Source organism: Rissa tridactyla, chromosome 3 (genome assembly GCF_028500815.1).
Source record: "Rissa tridactyla isolate bRisTri1 chromosome 3, bRisTri1.patW.cur.20221130, whole genome shotgun sequence".
Lineage (NCBI taxonomy): Eukaryota > Metazoa > Chordata > Aves > Charadriiformes > Laridae > Rissa > Rissa tridactyla.
Window position 1 is genome coordinate 110,101,492 of NC_071468.1, and position 21,426 is coordinate 110,122,917.

A 21,426-nucleotide genomic window follows, 5' to 3' on the forward strand; every position below is an offset into this window, starting at 1 on the left:
TGACAGTCATCCAAAGCTAGAATTCAGAGAAAAGCAAATAGGAGAATGCGGTGAATGTTATATTGGTTTTATGTTGCATTACTCACTCAACATAATGGGCTCAAATTATGAATTTATTTCTTTTTTATCTTCCAGTGGGTGGCAAATCCTGCTAACGATATGTATGCAGACACCGTGACAACAGTGATACTGGAAGTTCAGTCAAATCCCAAAATACAGAAAGGTAGTAAGTTTAGTGTATGCTTATTTAACTGAGGCATTTCTTAATTTTTCTGTATCAAGCTTAGAGGGATATAATGCCTTGCAATAGATTGCAATGCCCCTATTGTACTTCCTCTCCTTATGAAACTTTCCAGGGAGTAAGATTTGCTACTTGAAAACAGAATTACAACTTGGTCTTCATTATTTTTGACACGTTCATTTGTTGAAAATGTCCCATACATGGCAACTGGTAGCTGCCTGTGGAAAATGTGACCTTACTTTAAATAAGTAAAGGAAATGTGAGAAATAATGAGCGTTAACAATAAAAAGGAGAATCAAAAAGTGAGAATTGGGCTTGCAAAGTTTTCTATTTTAAAATGTGATAAGTACAGGGAACATACATTTAAAATGTACGTACTTCCTTGACTTTTCCATCTTTTTTTAATACATTTTCATTATAAATTGTTTAAACGTATATATCTTATATAGCTTTTGGATTATTTTTCATGAAAGTCAGTTAGGAACCAGGATGTACCAATTAGCCAATTTTTCCTCCCAGCAAATGTCTGTGAAAGTAAAATGACTTTTTCTTTTCAGCTGCAGTACATAAAATTTCCAAAAAAGTAGATATGGATGTGTATAGGAAGAGAATGGAGATCATGCTTCAGTAAGTTGGCATATATTTTTCTAAAGGAAAACGATCACTCCTAATTGTGTAAATACAATAATTTTAGGATAATACAGTTTAAAGATACAGTTACTTAAAAATACTTTATGCAAATTCTAATTTCTCTGAAGGCCAGGAATTAAGTAAAGAAAGAGGTACAGTAAAAAGTTCTCAGCATCATTAAAATTTTGAATACAGGGCCCAGTATTTCTTCCAGAAACGGATTTTTAACTTGTCTCCCAAAATTATGCTACAAACGGTTATGAGAATACCTTTTCGGATCACGTCTCTTTTAAAACTTATTCTGATGTATGTTCTGTTATTTACATAGAAATCTTGCCTCTTTTGAAATGAAAGAATTCCTTCCCTTCATTTATGATAAGATTTATTTTGGTAAAATACTTACTGGTAGGTGACACCCACTCTTATAATAATATAGATTGGTGTTTGTTAATTACATCTGAGTGGCTTAAATAATAGTTGCTGAAAGGAGATGCTCTGCTGACAAAATGCCTTTGGAACCCTAAGGTTAATAGAAGGAAAAATGTAAGTTTGCGGTTTGGCCACGTCTTACACACATAGGTCTTTGTTTTAGGGATATGTTTGGAGAAGACTGTGTGAGTTCAAAAGAGGGCTCTGTCCTGTGCGTCACGGTTGATGGAAAGACCGCAAACATTTCACTGGACACTCGGGTATGTACAGCAAAGCACTTGCTTTTGCGTGCGCTCTGTTTAGCAGAGGCAAGTCTCCTGTCTAGTACACAGTGCTGCCTAGAATATCACGTACCCATTTGGTGAGGCGGTGGTTTTGTATTTGGTATCGAAACACCTTAAGCCGATTCACTTTTCATTCATTTCATTGACAGTTTCACCAGCTGATCAGTACCCAGCCTTTCTGAGAGAAATACTGATCCAGCTGCAAGCTGAGTTCACCGAGTTTGTTACAGAGGCATTTCCTAGAGTTTTCTGAATTAAAAAAAAATGCTAGCAATGTTTATGTAACAAATCCAAATGTAAATTTGGAAGACTACCCAGTATTTTTCAGAAGCTCTCTACTTAAAAATTAATAAAAAAAGATTGTAGAGGAGAAACTGATTTAACCCACTAATTTTTTTTAAATGCTTTTAAAACTTAGGCTCTGGTCTTAATAATTGAACAATCACAGAGAAGGAATGATGCTAATAATTTTTTTTTTTGTCATCTTGATCCTTTTGTAGCTAAATTGAAAGCCTGAAATACTCACAAAAATAAATACTTTATTAATTTACTAGCTAGGTTCAGAATTGGATGTCATGTATGTCAGAAGGCTGCTTTAGTAAGCTGTCACACCTAGTTATTCGAACAATGTGGAACCGATCGAATAAATAAAACCATGTCCTTCATGTCCTTAATTTCCTTAAGCATTTTAATGTGTTGACTTTCTGTCATTATTAATAATGTATTAAAAATAGATAACGTATTACCACTATCCACAGTAGTAACATATTCCACTGGAGCAGCTCTCAGGTGCTGTCCTTAGAGACTACAATTAATGTTTTAAGTTAATGTTTTCTACAAACCCAGAAGAAAAGGTTGGTCTCTGCCCAAAACTTGTTACCTGTTGAAACAAAGCGAGTGAATGTTAATTATCTTCAGAGGATAGGGAGTTACAGTTTTGTGGTTAAAACACAAAGCTCGCTCTGTGAACTTTTTTTATTTTTTTAATAAACGTATGCTACATTTCAGTGTATACAGAGTACAGAAAAAATACAGGACTGATGAAGAGAGCTCTTGCGATAGAGAAAAAAGTAACGAGACTGGAAAAAAACGCATACTGCTTACTCGAGAAGTTAGGTTTCGTTTTCATATAATATTGTACTGATATACGTCAGTATTGTTAAAAGACTTGTGCACTGACAGAAACTCTAATGGCAACTCAACTGCAACACTGTGTATCTTTGTAGTACTTATTTTACATACTGTGTTGGCAGTGGCAAGCTTGTCCCATTGTGAACCAAGTTTTGCAAGAAAGATCTGTCCTTCTTTGTGTGCATATGTATCTTCTTATAAAACTTTAATAGCTTTTAAATAAAAAACAGTTTAGTATAGATCTGACGATATGGTGGGAGATGGATTTATTTTTGCCACGTTAACTCTTAACACAGTGCTCTTGCAGTTAGCATGCTTTTACCAGCATTGTTAGATAACGTTAAATGCATGTTTGCTGCTTCAAATGCATTTTTTTCCGCAAAAACCTTTATGGTTGAAAGGAGCTACTTGTTCAGAAGAGTAACAAGGTAATACTGGATTAGAGAAGGTACAATCTTGGAGCTAAGAAAGTCCACCGGATCATGAACAGTATGACTATGCAAATGCTGCCCTTTGTTTTTGAGATAGAGCAGTCAGGGGACTGGGTTTTGAATGTTGATGAACTAGCATGTTTGGGATGGGCATCTTTCTCTAGGAAGACATTTTAAATTGTTTAAGTGATAAATGAATCTCTTTGGGGTTTTATTTTGATGTAAATGTTATCTTATGGGCATGGGAAGATCATTGTGGAGACTCGCCGAGTACAGGAGCCTGTACCTCTGTCATGAATGCACATGTTTTACAATATTAACCTGGTACAATGCAGGTGAATTCACACATAAAATGAAATCTCTGAGGACTGAACCTTGTGTGTGTTTATTTGATTTTGAATTAATTGTGATCTGTAGAACTTAATGCATCTTACATAGTAGTTTTGAAACAAGTTATTAATCAAACGTAAAACTCGAGATAAGGCTTGTTGTTCCTTAGCAGGACTTGCGTAAGTCTTCTCTGAACTCTTCTACATGTTGGCAGACCGTTTAAAAACATACAGTACTGTTCCTGATGATAACTTTATTTTCAATTTTAATGACTACTTTTTCCTTTCCCCTTGTGAGCATTCTTCACATGCGGAAAAGGGCTATGAAGTGCTAGTTCTAACATGCTTCTTTTTTTTATCCCCAGACAGTGGACTGTGAGCCAGGAAGTGAAGATGACGAATCCCTTCGTGAAATGGTGGAACTGGCTGCACAGAGGCTTTATGATGCCCTCAGCCCAGTGTGCTGACCTCTGTAGATACCTAGGACGCATCAGAAAAATCTTGTAAATGTTCAATTTATTTGGACTATTTTTTAAGAGTAAATAAAAATTTTTTCTTCAGTAAGTCAAATGTATCAATTCTGTGACTGTGAAACTGCCAAGTTACTTCAAATGATGGATGACAACCTTATAACAACTATATTTTGTGCATATAGTTTGTAATAAAATCAGGCAAAGTATGCATATGTTCTTCTTTCTTGTGTGCACGTACAAGAAATAAGAAAAAAAATCTTAACCTATCTAAATGTAGACTTACAAAAATTAAATTGAGATAATATTTTTGATGAATAGCTGGAGGATAAATTGGATGGTTTGGGTTTGCGTATGCTCAGAATCAAGCTTGTATATATGTCAGGGAAGCAATTATCTGCCTGAAGTCAAAGGGGGCTTGAACACATTTAAAATGGAGTGCATGGGGTTAATTGGAGCTGTAAAATTTATGTAGGCAGGCAGTGCTGTTAATTGGGATAGATGAACCAAATCAGCTTCAAGCGAAGTCGGTGCTTATGACGTGTAACGGCCTCACGTGGGAGTCGGTGGCTGCTGTCCCTGTTCCTGTGACAGCCCCACCACGCTCTGCTCCCGCTCCGTGCCAGCCACACCGGCTTCCCGGGCAAAGAAACTGGCTATCGGAGACAGCAGAACCTAGAGAAGAATTTCAGATACAAATGTGATACTGCGAGTTAGCTGGGGTTGATGCCAAACAGTAAATCACGCTGAAAAATGTCCACAGAAAGTGAGTTTTCTACAAAAGAACATTAATCTTTCTCTTGTACACACTTTTTCCCCTGCCCCACCTTTTCTCAGCTGGTTAAATTGGCACCTGATAACCTTTATAGCAGCATTAGTGTATTAGTAGAATTAGTGTATTATTAGTATTAGCAGAATTAGGGACGACTTTCCTCCCCGAATTGTACGTCATTAGCTAAATAAATAGGAGCATGAGCTCTTTTTGAGAAGAAAATCGCATTTTCTTAAGAAGGACGCCTGTCTTCGGAACAGCTAATCTTATTTTTTAAATGATGCGGGGTTTTGTTTTTTTTAAATGTGCTTTCAGCCATTGTAAGGGGGAAGGAGGAGGTGTTACATCTGTCGGGGGGGGTCAGGTTCCCCACCATTGTCCTTCCCTCCCGCCGGGCCCAGCTCTCCCCGCCCCGCCGGACCCGCCTCCCCGCGCTGGGCCCGGCTCTCTCCCCTCGCCGGGCCCGCTGTGGATCTAAAGCGGGGCCTCCCTCGACCCACAGCCGTCCCGTTTCCCGCCGCAGAGGGAACGGTGCGGCTTCCTCCCCCTCCCCCTTCCCTTCCTCCTCCCCCTCCTCCCCCCCGGTGCCGGCGGATGTCCGGCGGCGGCCATGGCGCTGGCGGAGGCGGGCGCCCGCGGGCGGCTGCTGCTCTGGCCCCGTGTCGTCCTCTTCGGAGACTCCATCACTGAGGTAGCGGCCCTGCGGCGGCCCCTCAGGACACCCGCGTCCTCCCCCACAGGCCGCCGCGGGGCTCCCTCGGGTCCCGCCCGGAGCCCCGCGAGCGTCCCCGGTTCCTCGTACCGGCAGCGGCAGCCCGCCCTCTGCGCCCCGGTTCTCCCTGAAGGCCGCGCCGGCAGGGGCCCGGCGTTAGACTGTGCCATGCACGGGGCTTTACTTATTATTAATTTTTTAAGGAAAAAAGGAGGAGCCGGCGGCTGCGGCGGGAGTGGCTGTGTGTGTCCCAGCCGCCTGGGGCCCCTCCCGGCCGGCCGCCGCCCGGGCGGGTGCAGGAGGAGCCGGTCCGGCGGGAGCATGGCGGCTGACCCCCGCCCCGAGCCGCTCTCCTCAGGGGACGCCGACCCTCGGGGCCCTTCTGAAAGCCCGCTTTGGTGGAGGATCCGCAGGGATCGGCCTGGCTCCGTGGGGCGGGAAGGAGACCAGTGAGGCGGGAGCGCGGCCCAGCGTGGTTGTGTCCATTGGGTCTCCTGCCAAGAGTGTTCCAGGAGCTTTCAACGCCTGATGGGCTTTTATGAGATTTAGAGCCTTTTTTTTGCAGAAATTCACGGAGTTCCTATGTTAGAAGTGCGATCTGGTAAAAGTGTAGCTTCTGGTATTTTGCTGGCAGTGGCATTTTCATAGAACCGTATGAAAGTGTCCAGGTTGGAAGGGACCTTTAAGACCGTGGAGGCCAGCTGTCAACCCAGCACTGCCAAATCCACCATAAACCATGTCCCTCAGCACCATGTCTACACGTCTTTTAGATAACTCCAGGGATGGTGATTCCACCATTTCCCTGGGCAGCCTGTTACGATGTTTGATAACCCTTTCGGTGAAGAAATTTTTCCTAATATCCAATCTAAACCTCCACTGTTGCAACTTGAGGCCGTTTCCTCTTGTCCTGTTTCCCAGACCGGGAGGACAGCCTGTTGTCTGTCTTGGCCCCCATGCTCCTCCCTGTCCTGGTTCCTGGTGTGTCCCTTTTGTGCAGTTCCCTGCAGTGAGTTCCCCCAACCCACAGACACTGTTCTGCGTCAACCTGACCACGCCATGGCTTGCTGAACATCTTTTTAGAGGCAGTACCAGCTTTGTAGTGTTCATGTTGGGTCACTGCCTTCTGCTGCATGGTGGAGTGGGTCACAGAGCCCGTCTGATGAGTAAGGATTTGGCCGAAGACAAAGGTTATCTTTAATGGAGATCAGTTGTCTAAACCCACTCACGGTGCAGCTCTGTAAGCAGGCAGAATGCTGTAAGGGGGAGGACGGCGTGGCAGTGGGAATGAGGAGAAGGGGTTCATTTTTCCACTGCTAGAAGAAGTTGGCATCGGAAGTAGAAAGTAGAAAAGTAGTAGTAGAAAGGAAGTAGAAAAACGAAAAAAAAAAAAAAAAGCTTCACTGGCCAAAATGCAACTGCAGCCTGACAGCCGCCAGTTTTGATTACAAAGGGACCACAGGGTCCCTCTCTCTGTAGGGATGGTCCCATGTTGTCTCTGATGCCAGTCGTGTCTTTAGGTGAGACCAGGGCTGGTGGACCTCTGCGGGGACAGGGCAGGCCAGGAGGGAGGAAGCGTGGCGCAGCAGTGCCAGAGGCCACGCACAGAAACCGTTTGAGGAGGGAAGGTGCCGGTGGTGGGAAGCGGGTTCTTCCAGGGAGGGTCTGACCATGTTCCTTGCTTTCAGTTCTCCTTCCAGGAAAACGGCTGGGGGGCATTCCTTGCTGAGAGACTGGTCAGGTATGAGCTTAAATTTCAAAAGTAATTTCTAGCATGCAAGTAGCCATGCAGCTTTTCTCAAAGCAAGCCAACACAAGTTAATATTTAATGCATATTTATTTATTAACATTTGTATATTTATTAAAGTGTAACTGCCTCAGTAGTAACCTGCCCAGTACTGGTGGAAACACTCGTTGGGTGTTTCTTTCCACTCAAAGCTTGAGTGGAAAGAAAAAAGTCCTTAGTGATTTTCAAGATTGTAGCTCTGGTTTCATAGTCTAAGTGACAGGTAAGTACTACACGTGCAATTTGTGCATGCACTTTCAAAACATAAAGTTGTAATCCCACTGAAAACTCCTCTGACTTCTCATTGTTTCTGAGAGGGACGGAGGCAGGTACCCTGACAGAATGGTTCAAAACTTCCCAGATTTTGTTCTGGCGGGCAGAGGAGAGATGGTATTTTTGATATGCGTTTCTGTTTCAGAAAATGTGATGTTGTGAACCGCGGGCTCTCGGGCTACAACACCAGGTGGGCTAAACTCATCCTTCCACAACTGATCAGTAAAAGTGCCGGTGCAGAGAGTACTGTTGCGGTTACTATTTTCTTTGGAGCCAATGACAGTGCTTTGAAAGGTACGGTACCTTTCTTTTTGTTTTTCTTTTTTCTGTGATCTGTTCTCTTAAGACTAAAACTGTAAAACAGTTTATCAGAAAAGGCAGAACATTACACAGACTTTTCCTGCCACTTCTCTATAAAGCAGCTGCCCTTTTTTCGTTTTTACAGTAGGTCGCTTTCAATCGTTTTATTTGTGTTTAAACCATGCAGTGCCTTCTATTTCTCTCCCAATTACCAAATGTTAATATTAAAAGTAAATTTCAAGGTGCTCAAGAATTAGTCATATATCCGTCACCTAAAATTGGAGTTGGGCATCTAGATGATCTTTCTGCCTTTAAAGCAGTCTGATGAGTTCTTGGCAAATGAGTTAACGAAATCAGGGCAGGTGGCATTTGCGTTCTCTTTAAGGTAAGCACGGCGGCACCCAGAGCTAATCTAATCAAAATTATAACCTCAGTGCGCAAAGGACTGTCTGTACATCCATGGGAATTTTGAAATTTTTCTCTGCATCCAACAGAGGAAAAAATCTTAGCTTTTGTTTCCGGTGAAGTTTGAGGTGATTATGTGATCTAACATTGAGATACAGAGTTGCACAACAAAGCATCTTTGGGAAAAAAAAAAAGTGATTTTTTCCCCCTCTGTCCCTCATTTGTGTTAGTTGGAAGCGCTGTGTTTAAACTCTTGCTTTGTCTGCTTTTGGGTATTTGAGGAATGGCATTTTTCCCATGACGCCTCCTTGAATCAATGTCTGAGGTGAACTGCTTACTGAAAAGGAGTGCCCACGTTCACACGCTGTGTAAAAAGCACGTTGTGTAATGAATCTGTAAGCAGTGTGATGCGGCTCACACCTGTGCTCCGTCCCCTAGCAGATCTGAACCCTAAGCAACACGTTCCTTTGGAGGAATATGCTGCAAACTTAAAGAGCATGATACAGTATCTGAAGTCAGTAGACATTACCGAAGACAGGATTATTTTGATAACGCCGCCACCTCTTCAGGAATCAGCTTGGGAAAAGGAGTGTCTTGCCAAAGGTAAGAGGATGGTGTGGATGGGCAGAATTTCTGCATTTTACGGGCAGAGTGTAAGTTGCAGATCCCGGACTGATAGGTGGTTAGCTTCGTGCTTGGGCCAGACTGCAGTCCTGTGCTTTGAGTTGATGGAAAAGGACTGCCAGCTGTTTTGCTAAATAGCTTTTGGATAAGCTCGTGGAGTAACTACCCGCTAATTAATAACATCCTTTTGAGAGCGTGGATTGATGTGTTGTTCGTGTGTGAAACGGAGAGAAGTGGCCGCCCATTGAGAACATAGGTTTTGTCGGGATGTCCTAGGCAGACTATGTCATGGCCTAGCAGCTTCCAAAATAACATGAATAATGGAAGAAATTTTGGCATCGTGTGCCTTAGAAAATTTTTTATAATAGTCGCAGCATATTTCACATCTATTTGGATAAGCAGTAATATTCCAGCCAGGTTTATTTTAAATTTAAAAAAACACACAGAGAATATCATATGTAAGGACGCTAATAAAAACACCTGAAAAAGAAGCAAAATGTGATTAAATGATTTCTCATTATGTTGTTCGAGCTAATTCTAAAAATGGAGGCACAACAGCACTGCTTACTTCATGTTTCTCAGCTGGTGGAAATTGCCATAATCCCAGTGACGGTTTGTCCCTCCTGAGAGCCTGTCCTCTTTTCCTTTTGGACAGCTTGTCCAGCTCTTGCACATTTTTAAAAGACTTTTGAGTTAGATTCAGGTAAATACAGAGCTGTCACCTGAGTTTTTGCAGGATTTTCTCTAATTTAGGTGCTATTGCGTGTCCTGAGTTGTGTACTCAAAGTGGTAACGTTTTGAAGATGACGTCATGTTTAAACAGCATTAAATTAGACTATGTTATTGCGTGACTTCACCTGAGGGAGCTTTGGTGTGTGGCAGTGATCACTGTGCAAAACAGATTTTGGACTCCAGGGACTTTCAGCCTTATCCAGCAGGGTAGTTTTTATGTTTAATTTGGAAAAGGTAGAGAAATTCCTAGAGTGATGCTCACAAATTGTGTCAGGCAGCAGCAGCTGTAGCAGGTGAGGTCAGACACCAGGCATGGCCAGTACTGTATATGTGAGAGCACATCCTTGGGTAGGGCGTGAGGGACAGGCCAGGTGCGGAGCCTTTCCCGGTGTGCGTCCCGCTCCCGCGAAAACTGCTTTGGCCGTAGTTTGCAGAACATAGACCCGTATTGTGCTTTTGAAGATCTTTGAGGGGAGCACACCACAAATGCTGCTTATCTGGCTCCTAGCCATCAAGTAACTGTTTTAATATGTTGTTAATTCATTTTCGTCGTAAAGTTATCCTTTTTATGGGGCAGGGAGGGAGGAAACTTGGCATTTACGGTGTTGAATCTGCCAGCGTCTGTCCAAAAGAGAGATTGCTGTCTTGGGATGGAAAAAAAGACAGGGTGATCTCAGACCGTGGGCTGCAAATAAGGTACTGTGGGCACAGTAGGCAGCAATATCAGATCATCTGCCCTCAGCCAGTACCCAGGAGAAACAGTCTGCTTATTTCTAGTTTTGTCAGATAAATACCAGAGCAAAGGAGACCTGTGAAACATGAGGATGATGATGTTCACAGGAACATTCACCCAGGTGTAAAAAGAGGTGCAGAGAGAAACTCAGCTTCCAAATGAGAGTGCCGAGGGGGGACTTCTGTTTGTAGTTGGTTACGTCTGCTGGTTTAACACGCTGATACGCATCACGGGCACCAGAGAAGACTGAAATCAAGCTGTACGTGTCACGACTGCTAATTGTTTTGTTTCGGACTGATAGGTGACAAATTAAATCGCCGCAATGCCACCACCGGGGAATACGCCCAGGCCTGTGTCCAGGTAGCGAGGGACTGTGGAACGGATGTACTCGACCTCTGGACACTGATGCAAAAAAATCAGGTATGATGTCACGAGAAAGACTTTGAAACTGTTGTGAACTGTGAAATGTGTCATTTAGTGTGGAGGAACTTAGTAGTGCTGCATTATCACTGAAATGATACAAAATATATCCAAATCACATTTTTGGGAGAGGGAAAAAAGAATTAATCCATACTGCTTCATACTGGGGTAGAAGAAATAAAGCTTAATACAGCCTGATCATTCTGTTTGGTTAGCAGATGTCCCCTGGGTGCTTTACATGTAAATAACCTTTTGCTTGGACTTTGAATCATGGTTTAGGTTGGAAGGAGCCTCTGGAAGGCACCTAGTCCAGCCCGCTGCACAGCGCTGGGCTAACGTCACAGTCAGGTCGGGTTGCACGGGTATCCTGCTGAGGCTTCGGACCAAATGCCCAAACTCATCTGTGTGACAGAGGTTGCAGGCTTTCTGTAAGCAGATAAATCCAGTTTGGACACTGAATCTTTCCTCTCTCCTGCACTAGACTGTTCAATAGTGCAGCATGCAGTAGTGCAGTAGAATCCATGTTTTGGTTGCATCACTTAATCCCACGAGCGTTTCCCGATGAATAGCAGGGACTTTGGCCATCAGAACCTTTTCTTGATATTACTGCAAAGGGTGAAAGATAAAACCAGTCGATCTACCATCTGGTTTTGAAAAACTTATTTAAAAATTATTCAAGACCTAGTTGCAACTAGCAAAATACGCTCATACATGATTTTAACCTCCCCCGTAGGATTTCTCTTCCTATTTGTCAGATGGGCTCCATTTATCAACAAAAGGCAACAGCTTTCTGGCAGCACAACTTTGGTCACGCCTGGACAAAAAACTGTCTGCTCTTCCTTGGCTGCTTCCTTACTGGCGTGACGTGGACCATACGAACCCCGAGGCCAGTCTTCTGTGAGATCCCTGCGGGAAGGAGCCGAAGCGGCCGAGCCGGACCCAGCCAGTCCAGTTACAACCAGCTGGTGTCCAGCAGCACACTGCCAACACCGCCAACCTAGGGAACGGGGTAGGGAGGAGTCCTCTGTCCGTGCGTGTCCCTGTCCCCTTCCCTTGGTCTCTGGCAGAATAAAGATGAGGCCACTGGAGGTGTGTTGTGGGGTGGTTTATCTGCACCCTGCTTGTGCTGGTAGTTTGAACATCTGAGGGAGTGGGCACCTCCTTCCTTGGAAGACTTGGAAGAAAATGAGAGTCTCGGCTGCCCTGAGGAGTTCCTTTGGGGACTACACTTTGATTAATACCATCTACTAGCTTTAAACACCCAGGAGCTGGTAAGAGGCAGCAGTGTGGAGTTTGTCAAGAGCCATTAATGTCAGTCCCGATTAATTTATTTGGCTGTAACATAGCAGTAAAAGCTGTTGTCTGAGCTTTAGCGAGGCTTTTGATAGTGATTTATTGTAGGGGTTTTAAAGTTTAACTTACTTTGGCAGCAGCCTCTTGCATATACACAGATTTCAAAACATTGCGTGGTTTTGGGCAGCATTAAACTCATTTGGAGCAGCTCGCATCTTCAAGAAGCTACTAGAAAGGGTCTGCAGCTCTGCTGACAACGTGAGTCATAGGTAATATGCCACCAAGCGAAGGAGACATTTCAAGTGAGCTTTGGCCTTCATCCATAATTTAACAACTGATGTAACAGACACGTGCTGCATACTGCATATAGTTTTTGGCCAAGAGAACACAATCAAAGTACAAAACTACATTTACAAACTTTAAAAAATGGCCTGAAGACTAGATGAAATTCAACAAGCAAAGAACAGAAAAGAAAGAAAAAAATACAGGTGGTTTGGGAAATAATTGGCTAGCCAGCCAGAGAGCAGAAGAAATGAGACTACTGCTGGAGCATGGATTAAAGAGAAACAGGGTCTCACTGCAACTAAAAACCCCATGGAATTCTGGGCTGTATTAAGCATTACATTGGCACAAAGCACGAGGCACGAGGCCACGAGTGAGGCCGGGGGTGACGTATTTATTATGCATTGGGTGAGGCAGAGACTGAGGAAAGAGCATCACAAGGTCCTGCTTCGTTAGTGCCATGGGGCTGCCTTTACCTCGCTAAATAACTAAGGCAAGTTGGCCAAGACCTGTCATGACTACGGAATAGCATTATAAATTGGAGTTAAGTAGTTATTTTTCATGTGCCTGGAGCTAAGACCAGAAGCTGGTTTGATTTATAAATGTTTATGAATATTAAACTGGACTGTTCTTTCTGTAATAAATGCTTACAGTAGAAACTGGCTGAACAGCGGAAGGGGCTCCCTGTGGAAGGTGTGGATCAGTTACGAAGAAACTGTGCAAGTACCCATTTCACAATTTCTGGAATGCTGCTTGGATTTGGGAGTGGATTCTGTGATTTCCTGCTCCAAACCTCTATTTTCATGCTCCCAAGCACACGCCACTGCCTGGTTTTCATCAGGGAAGTAAAGACCTTAGTGCTGAGAAGAGGTACTTGCACATTTGCTACCTGGAAAAGCATTTGAATACACACCTGTACCTTAGATACGAATGTCACCATCAGAACTGACCCCAGTCCACAGGGCACAGACCAACACCGTTCCCAGTAGGAAGCAGCGCAGCCCCATGGAGGCTCAGCTGAGTTTCAGAGGGGAGCAGTGAGAAAGAACTGGCTCGAGTCTGGCAGGTTGACAACTGAAGAATTCACATCTTTTCTAAAAGGACTGCACAGAAACAGCTCTTGTGTAACTGATGTGTTTTTTTGTTTTTATATATAAAAACTTTTTATTGTATTGGGAATTAAATTAACTCCTCACACACGTCACATACTTTGCACTGAATCAAACAAAAAAAAAAACCAAAACAAAACAACCCCAAAGTCCAAAACCAGTCTATAAAACACAATAGCTAGTCAGCCAGGAATACCATAAGGCACACGTTCAAGTATTAGTGTAACAAGTATCCGTGGGTGGGGAGGAGAGGGGGGCACGCGCAGGATCCTCGCAGCACAGGTTGGGGTCCTTTCCCTCCCGTTTAAAAACACAAAGGCTTCCCCCGCAGCTGCGGTTTCCCCTGTGGCTGAGCGCAGGCCTGTAACAGTTAGAACAGTTCTACCCTTGGTCACCTCTTATGTCAGTTTTATCAATAGGTCATTACAGGAGAAAACACAGAATGGAGATGCGGCTTTGCCATGGGGACCGTTGCTCTGTGACCGCACCGTGTCACTCTGCTGCTGCGGAACTGAACCAGCGCGCGTGCTGTTCCCAGTCACCTTACAGAGCTCCAGGTATATCAGAGGACACCATTAAATTATGAACTTCGAACACCACATTGTACTACCTGTGTGGGAATTTGAATTCATGAAGTCTCCTCCTTATACTTGCCCTGGAAGTTTAACAAAGGTCAATTTTTTTTTCGATTAAATTCACTGTTGTTTTTAAACAAATGCCTCCCCTGCAATGGAGTGAGTTTTTTCCCCATTTATTTATGCAGTAGGAGCTTCCACAGCCCGCACAGACCCTGCAAACTGAGGCTCAGCTCTTTGAAATAGGAAGGGCCGTTGTTGAGATGTTCAAAGTAACATGCAGAGAAACATTTCTGCACCAAAACAACTGCTGTAAACAGCTGGTTAAAACGGCCCTCATCCGAATCAATGCTTTCTCCCCTCACACGTCTTTCTCCTACCAGACACCCGCGACACACAAACTTCTTGGTGCCGAGGGGGAAACTCCCAAGGGAAGCCTTTCTCTGCCACAGAGACAAGACAACTTGACGCTAAAGGCAAGAGTTTTGTGCTGGAGGAGCGTTTCCATGCACCGTATGAGGTTTAACAGCCTCTGCATGACCCTTTTGTTTTTATTTATTGCGAAGCTGTATATCTTAAGCTTCTTGGTTGCAATTATGCATCTTCATTCGGTGCTGTGAGGCTATATTTTTTTAATCTGTTTCATTACTCTCATTCTGTTCTCAAGGCATCTGTTTAGGCTTTTGCTTTCATGTACCTTAAAATCGCTAAATGATCTAACTCTATATGGAACATGCTGCAGCGTTTTCATTTTCTTTTTAAAAGCCCCTTAATTTTGTCTCAGTGCTGTCAGACTAAAAAAATATTAAATTATAAAAAAGGCCGATATACACAATCCAATATCCATCAGGATATTCGGTTTTGCACCACAGGATGAAGGAAATGTTAAAGGTCAAGGAAATAGAAAAACAAATCCAAAAAGCTTCAAAAACAAGCCAGTTTTAGTTTGGATTTTCCTTTTTAAAAGATAGAATGCTCTAATAAATGTAATTTAAGGAAGGTCATACACATGACCAGCATCTGCAGTAGGTCACTTCCTTATTTCTCCCACTCCCTCACAAAAATATATATACATATATTTATATTTATATAAATGAAATGGTTTTAGATCCTTATTTTGCAGACACAAGTCGTACGTTTAGAAGGCAGCAAGACACTAGCATTCTGTTTCTTTGCTGTCCACCCGGTTCTGGCGCTGCAGTTTGAAGGACGAAGCTTTCTCGCTCCTAGTGACAGGATGCTCTGTCAAGTCCTCAAAAGATTTGGCAGCCGAGCTGCTATTTGGGAAAGGGTCCTTCTCAAACGCGTCCTCGTCGATGTGCGAGTCTGTGCTTGGGTCCTCCTGAATCGTGTCCATTCTTTGGTGGTCCTGTTTGGGTGCCGCGGCGACGGGGGGCACGGCTGTGATGGGCTGGAGCGGCTGGTGGCGGCTGGTCGTCTGCGCCGCAGGGAAGGGCTTGATGATGCGAACGGAGGCTGAGTCCAGGCTGCTGAGCATCTCCACGTTCTGCAAGACACAAACAGCCACGTCACTGGGAAAAGCAATCAGGATCTAGCCCGGAGTTCAGTTTTTGCACGATTTTCAAGGGGAACAAGCACCTTCTGAGGAGCACCCCCACTTGTTAGAGCAGTTTAAAGGCTACCACGTCCTCCCCTCCACTGCCAGGAGATGCTCTGACTGTCCTTGCGCTGCCCCAGGTTACTCTGCGCTAGCTGGGCTGAACCCCCTGCACCGCATTGGAAAAGGAGTTAGATTTTGGATTTTAGACTTATGCTTACTTAAGAGCAAGGGAACATCCAACAGAAGTTAATTTGTTGCGTTGTTTTTTTCTCAAGAAATCCAGCTACACTAAGCACTAAAGACAGAAAGGCCCTTTTATCTCTGCTGGTTCCTCCTCCATATAAAGCGCCACGGGTGACAGCCTCACCGGGACAGAGCTGACGGCTCAGCCCCATCACCCCTGGGGCCCAACACCGCAAAACCGAGGGCTGGAAATGCAGGGTCAAGCCAGACGACACCCAGAGCTCCACGCAGGGAAACAGTCCAAAGTACAGCTTATTCCACTCTTCCAACCTGAGGGTTCCCCGTTTCATGTGCGAGAAGCTGCTCTGAACGTAGGGTCAAAGACCAGTGGGGGGCCACTGTGCTCACGCCCAAATTTTGCAACCCAGATTAAGTTAAATCCCATTGATTTCTGCTTCTATTTGAGCATGGTTTGGAAAATATCCAGAGATTTCTGGGCATAAAAAAACCCACCCACAAACCTTAGGGGATGGGATGAGAATTTTACCTGCTACCAGTACTGCATTTCCCAACTGCTCAATCCTCACCGGATCCAAAATGCACAAGATTTGTTTGTTAAACTGTTGCCGGTGCAAGGAGCCCGTGAACTACCCCGTGCTCTGTTGCTACAACTCCTTCTGGGATTGTCTTGTTGAATTTGGGTGTAGAGCTCCAAGGTGACTTTTCTTATGGCATTCAAGACCAGCTATAGGCTACTTGAATTAAGATCGCCTTCAGTTACATCAGAGTAGATGAGAGAGAATCTGCCTCAGCAGTCTTTGACTTCAGCATGCTTCCCCCAGGGGCTGTACAAGAAAGAGCTCTGCAAGGCTTTTTTCCCCCCTCCCATTACAAAATGACATTTCTCTAATTGAATGTTTCGGCTATTAATATGAATTGGGTTGTCAAAGCACTGGGTAGGACACCCTCCGCCGCGCCCCCCAAAAAAATCTCTGTCAGAAGGTGCCCTGTGATGGACTGTAATTAAAATTTACCTAGGCACTTTTTGCTCTTCCCCTCTCCCAACTCAGTATCTACCAGGAGATAAGTATCCCTGGCAGGTCCCTGCACCCCGAGGCCAGCTCTTCCATAAGCCACTGGAAGGCTTTAGCACACTTGGCCACTAGAAGCCGACTCCTGCAAACAGCCGTTCTGCAGCAAAGACCCCACATTTTGCAGAGATTTTTCTGCAGCATCGCCCCGCTGAGCCTCCCGCTTTTGCTGATACCACCTGGCTGGGAACAAGCGGTCTGTGGTTGAAGCTGCCGAATGACCCATGCTGAGGGGACCCCATACACAGGCACCCGCTGCGTGGAGCGGTGCTTCACAGAGCAGAGCGGCTTCCTGCCCCGGCCGCTGCGGCTGCTGCGAGAGCTGCTTTGTCAACAGGGTCAAGGCCCAGCTCTTACAGGAAGGAAGAATCAGACCCCGCCAAGCTGCAGCGCTTGATACATCGAACACGGGCTTGTTCAAGAAGCAGTTTCTCCTCAAATTGATTCATCCATCTGCAGCGTGAGGCATGTTCTGTCTGCTGTCGCTTCTTTAATAACTACTCTGCACACACCTTGGGTTCAGATTTCCTAACACACACTGGACAGCTTTCTGCCAATTCACACTCAGACAGCAACTTACACTGGGGCAAAACAGGGACTTTGTGTTCTCCTCGTACTGCTTGTCCAATTTCTTGTCCTATTGGAAAACAAACAAAAGCAAACCACACATTACAAAATAAGAAAGTTAAGTTTCACAATTGCAAGGCAATTGTGTCGCCGTTTCCCTGCAGGGACAGAGCAGGACATGGGGCTCTTTTCCCTTCCCCTGCCCCCTCCCCATCCATCCCAGGAGCACTTGGGGGCGCGGCAACCCTCTGCTCTAACCCCACGCTGCTGTCAGCGTCCCACCACACGCCCACGCTCCCAGCTGCCGTGAGCTCTCTCTCTTTCTCCATCCACCCAAGCTCAACCAAGACCACTTCCCGCTCTGGGTCTCTCCACAAAATGTGGGTGTCTTATTCCTTAGCAGGGCTTTAGAAAATTTTGACTCTAATGGAAGTTACCAAAATTAAACTTGGGTAGAATTCAGGAGGCAGAGGAAGAAAATCTGCCTAGAAAACGATGGGAAGGGCTCCAGGGAATGAACAGTCATGGGAGCACTGGGTCTGTCAGAGCCCAGCAGAGTTCAGCAGGAGTTTTGCCGATTGAAGGAGCAGTTAAGTCCTACATACGCTGGATTCCCCCCCTGGGGTCTGCTAAAAGCTTCCCATCACCTTCTCCCACAGACATCTGCCATTTCACATATGAAAGGTGTTCTCTTACAGCTCAATCCAACAGAGCAGTCAGCTCAAAGACAGCTTACTCACCACGCAGTGCACAAGGATGCTGAGAGGAATCCAAAAAAGCAAGGAGAAAACAAGCACAGAGCCCACTATATTATCCGCTAGGAACTTCCCTGTGAAATCAGTTCAATTCTGTTAGTTACCTACCAAATACTGTTTCAAGAACCTACACATCTATCCCCGTTCTGCAGCCACTGCTCATGCAAGCCAAGCCACGGAATTGCTCAGAGAAGCAGAGGCTGCAGGACTAGGCAAAGAGAAAAGAAATGATAAAGTTTTAGAAAACTGTATCCAATATGTTAACAATAACAGGTTTTTTCCTCTGTTCTCTGACGAGAAATGCTGATAGGCTGTAACACTGAATATGAGTTGACTGGGAACAGGCTATAATGAGTTAACCACGTCGCCCTCTCAATTATACAAGACACAAAGACGATCAGAGGGCTGGAGCACGGCTGCTATGAGGACAGGCTGAGAGTTGGGGCTGTTCAGCCTGGAGAAGAGAAGGCTCCAGGGAGACCTTATAGCCCCTTCCAGTACCTGGAGGTGGCCTACAGGAAAGCTGGGGAGGGGCTCTTTATCAGGGAGTGGAGCGACAGGACAAGGGGTAATGGTTTTAAACTGAAACAGGGGAGATTCAGATTAGATATTAGGAAGAAATTTTTTACTGTGAGGGCAGTGAGACACCGGAGCAGGTTGCCCAGGGAAGCTGTGGATGCCCCATCCCTGGAAGTGTTCAAGGCCAGGCTGGATGGGGCTCTGAGCAGCCTGATCTAGTGGGAGGTGTCCCTGCCCATGGCAGGGGGGTTGGAACTAGGTGATCTTTAAGGTCCCTTCCAACCCAAACCATTCTGTGATTCTATGACACACTGTGAGTCTGTTACCAAAGTCTGATTTCACAGTCATGCGGTAGCTACCTGCCTCCACAAATAAATATCTGAACATCAAAGATATACAAATTCCTCTACCTGAGCAAGCTGAATAGCTTTAACAATTACCTAAGAAGCAATTTTGTTACCCTAGAACTGAAGATTGCAAGCTCCAAACACAGATAATTACACTGCGTAGGCACAGCATTACTGTGAGCATATGGAGTTACCCAGTCATTAGGCAGCACCAGCTTATTAAAAGGTTTTACACATTTCCAGTAACAGAGTGAGACGCTGGGGGGTTACACTGGGGGGCCACCTGCCTGGGTGGCGTGCTGGGGATCAAGACCAAGGAGGGCCGTTGACAATCGCCAGCCAGTGACTCAGCACGGGCACACAGCTTGAGGTGCGTGACCTCAGTGGTTCTCTTAAATAAGAGAGAAATGAAGTTTTCCTCTCCCAGTGGGTTGACATTTAAACCCCACCAAGAGGCCCACTTTATACTACATTGAATCTAGCTGACCTCTAAAAAGACTGTCTGTTATTTCCTTTTCTCTAATTGACCTACTTCTTGGTATTCAGACAAGAAGCTATCGTCTCCTTTACAAGTTTGGAAGATGCCTAGAAAATAACAGTGGGAAAATGCAAAATGATCCCCTATCCTTTCAGCTTTAAAAGGCAAGATCAGTATTATCAAATTTGTAAAATGTATTGCAAAACTTGCAAAAATGTATTTATATATATCAGAAACACAGCTACTAGCCACCCTTGCAGGCAGGTGAATGAAAACAGTGAGCCAACTCCCTCCGAGGCTTTAAAGGTTCACGTCCTGAACAAAAAAACCCCAAAGGATATGGTTACATATCTTACCAAAAGTATTGATGCTGAGTTGGTCTATGAAATCCCAAAATCGTTCAATCACATCCTGTACTTGCTTCTCGCATTTGCCCTGCGAAAGTAAACACTTATTTACAAAATAATCTTATGCTATCTAAGCATGAACTACTGCCGTCTTGGGGAGGGAAGAAGATACAAAGACAGTAATGAAATTAAATCTACACAGCAGCACTCGACCCACATTCTGAATACAGGTTTACACTCATGCCCAGTACCAGCAGTCATTTTTATTGCCTTTATTTTTGGCAAAATAGTTTCGATTCTATTGCCATCTGAAACAGAAGAAGTTTTAATGTTTGAAACATGCAAAAACCACCCCACCCTCACCCCACGTTAGGGGATATAAAACTGAGGTTTCTGGAGAGGTTTAAGCACTGGAAGTCTTGGTTCCCATTACCTGCCGAGAAGGGTGCAGCTCTCGGGAGCCCAAGGTTACAGACAGACTCCTAGATCTGGCTGTGTTGGTTTAACACAGCACATCATGGGTCTTTCAGTTCTGCCAGCAGAAGGGCTGGGGCATGCCCTCCCAAATTCACTTCTGCCAACACCCAGTTTAGCTTCAACCGTTGGCGTCTGCAGGTGACACGACTGTGTGTGCAGCTGTACCGTGGAAACAGTCACCGAGCGCCAGCAGCCCACCAGGCTCCCTGCCACGGGCTCACTGCCCCTTTCAGATACCGCCAGCTACATTTTCATGGGATTGCTCCCTGACCCAAATTATTTTAGTCAAAATTAATTGAGTTAACGTGAAGAGCTGAAACAGCAAGCACTGCAAAGCCAGACGAGCTTACGGCAGCACTCATTCACCTCCTTCGCACAAACTGCCGGCTGGCTGAGCGGTGGGGAGCGGGAGAAGGGGGTAATAAGCCATGGCAGAAGGTAACAGCTTCACTGTCCACAGGAGTTTAGCAGAACTAACTTCCATCTACAGCCTCAGGCACCCTTTAATATTTAGTCAGTGGAGACATACTTACACAGTACACAGAAGAGGCTTAGCGAAAAAGTAAAATTACTGAACAGAAAGTTGGTTCTGTTTTAACTTAAACCAGGACAACCCTGCTCAGCGGTATGCCACGCTTTGGCTTCTCTTTGCCAGCAGAGTCCTCACCACAGAGGACTCTCAAACACCCAGCCAGAGATGCAGAGCATGCAGTGCACTGACATCTGGAAAACTTACATTTGTATCGCAGAAGCCCACAGTGCAAGGCTTCCCCTTGCGCAGGAACAGGAACTGATCGTTAGCATCGACGTAGGGTATGCACCTATCCTGCTCGTCCCGACAGCACACTTTGCATGAATTATCCGTTTCTGTAATAAAGCAACAAACTCATTCCTCAGCAGCACCAGGAGTCACCTGCAATCCATAACCACGCAGATGCATAACCCCACGTGTCCCCGGCTGACTGCATTCCTGCCCAGCTTCCCCGCAGGGAAGGCAGGGCTGTGCAAATCACCCAATTTTGGGCACTCTGATGACCAAGCCTGAAACTCAGCCAGATGCCCTGTACAACATATTAGGGCACACAGTGTGACCAAGCTCTCCAAGCTGATACTCCAACACTGCAGGAATCAACAGGCACATGA

At 45.0% G+C, this 21,426-nt stretch overlaps 3 protein-coding genes across 7 annotated transcripts in view; 2 read left to right on the forward strand and 1 right to left on the reverse strand.

Moving 5' to 3' along the window:
- The window catches only part of CPSF3 (cleavage and polyadenylation specific factor 3), a 20,787-nt gene extending 16,631 nt beyond the window's left edge, over positions 1 to 4,156 (forward strand). For both annotated transcript variants that reach the window (XM_054193952.1, XM_054193953.1), the window contains 4 exons: positions 136 to 223; positions 799 to 868; positions 1,464 to 1,560; positions 3,841 to 4,156. In XM_054193952.1, the coding sequence (XP_054049927.1) occupies positions 136 to 223; positions 799 to 868; positions 1,464 to 1,560; positions 3,841 to 3,942 (357 nt within the window). In that variant the 3' untranslated portion in view covers positions 3,943 to 4,156. The remainder of the gene's footprint in view (positions 1 to 135; positions 224 to 798; positions 869 to 1,463; positions 1,561 to 3,840) is intronic.
- A 1,151-nt stretch (positions 4,157 to 5,307) lies between these two features.
- IAH1 (isoamyl acetate hydrolyzing esterase 1 (putative)) lies at positions 5,308 to 13,473 on the forward strand. 2 transcript variants are annotated; one of them, XM_054194550.1, is made up of 6 exons: positions 5,308 to 5,408; positions 7,115 to 7,167; positions 7,631 to 7,779; positions 8,629 to 8,793; positions 10,581 to 10,699; positions 11,433 to 13,473. In XM_054194550.1, exons 1-6 carry the CDS (start codon positions 5,328 to 5,330, stop codon positions 11,598 to 11,600), a joined length of 735 nt encoding a protein of 244 aa, XP_054050525.1. In that variant the 5' UTR covers positions 5,308 to 5,327; the 3' UTR covers positions 11,601 to 13,473. The 2 variants fall into 2 exon arrangements, with proteins under 2 accessions (XP_054050525.1, XP_054050526.1); XM_054194551.1 differs by having other exon boundaries at positions 8,632 to 8,793.
- Positions 13,395 to 21,426, reverse strand: part of ADAM17 (ADAM metallopeptidase domain 17) — a 36,212-nt gene continuing 28,180 nt past the window's right edge. For 2 of the 3 annotated variants that reach the window (XM_054194548.1, XM_054194547.1), the window contains 5 exons: positions 21,020 to 21,150; positions 19,816 to 19,894; positions 18,101 to 18,189; positions 17,374 to 17,430; positions 13,395 to 15,465 (listed from right to left, as the gene is read on the reverse strand). In XM_054194548.1, the coding sequence (XP_054050523.1) occupies positions 15,115 to 15,465; positions 17,374 to 17,430; positions 18,101 to 18,189; positions 19,816 to 19,894; positions 21,020 to 21,150 (707 nt within the window). In that variant the 3' untranslated portion in view covers positions 13,395 to 15,114. The remainder of the gene's footprint in view (positions 15,466 to 17,373; positions 17,431 to 18,100; positions 18,190 to 19,815; positions 19,895 to 21,019; positions 21,151 to 21,426) is intronic. The other variant, XM_054194549.1, reaches the window with a different exon arrangement.

Bases quoted from the DNA above. Each gene is read 5' to 3' on its own strand.
- IAH1 (XM_054194550.1), top strand. From the start codon at position 5,328: ATGGCGCTGGCGGAGGCGGGCGCCCGCGGGCGGCTGCTGCTCTGGCCC. The intron at 7,168-7,630 runs GTATGAGCTTAA...TTTCTGTTTCAG, and splicing joins CTTGCTGAGAGACTGGTCAG to AAAATGTGATGTTGTGAACC. The intron at 8,794-10,580 runs GTAAGAGGATGG...TCGGACTGATAG, and splicing joins AAAGGAGTGTCTTGCCAAAG to GTGACAAATTAAATCGCCGC.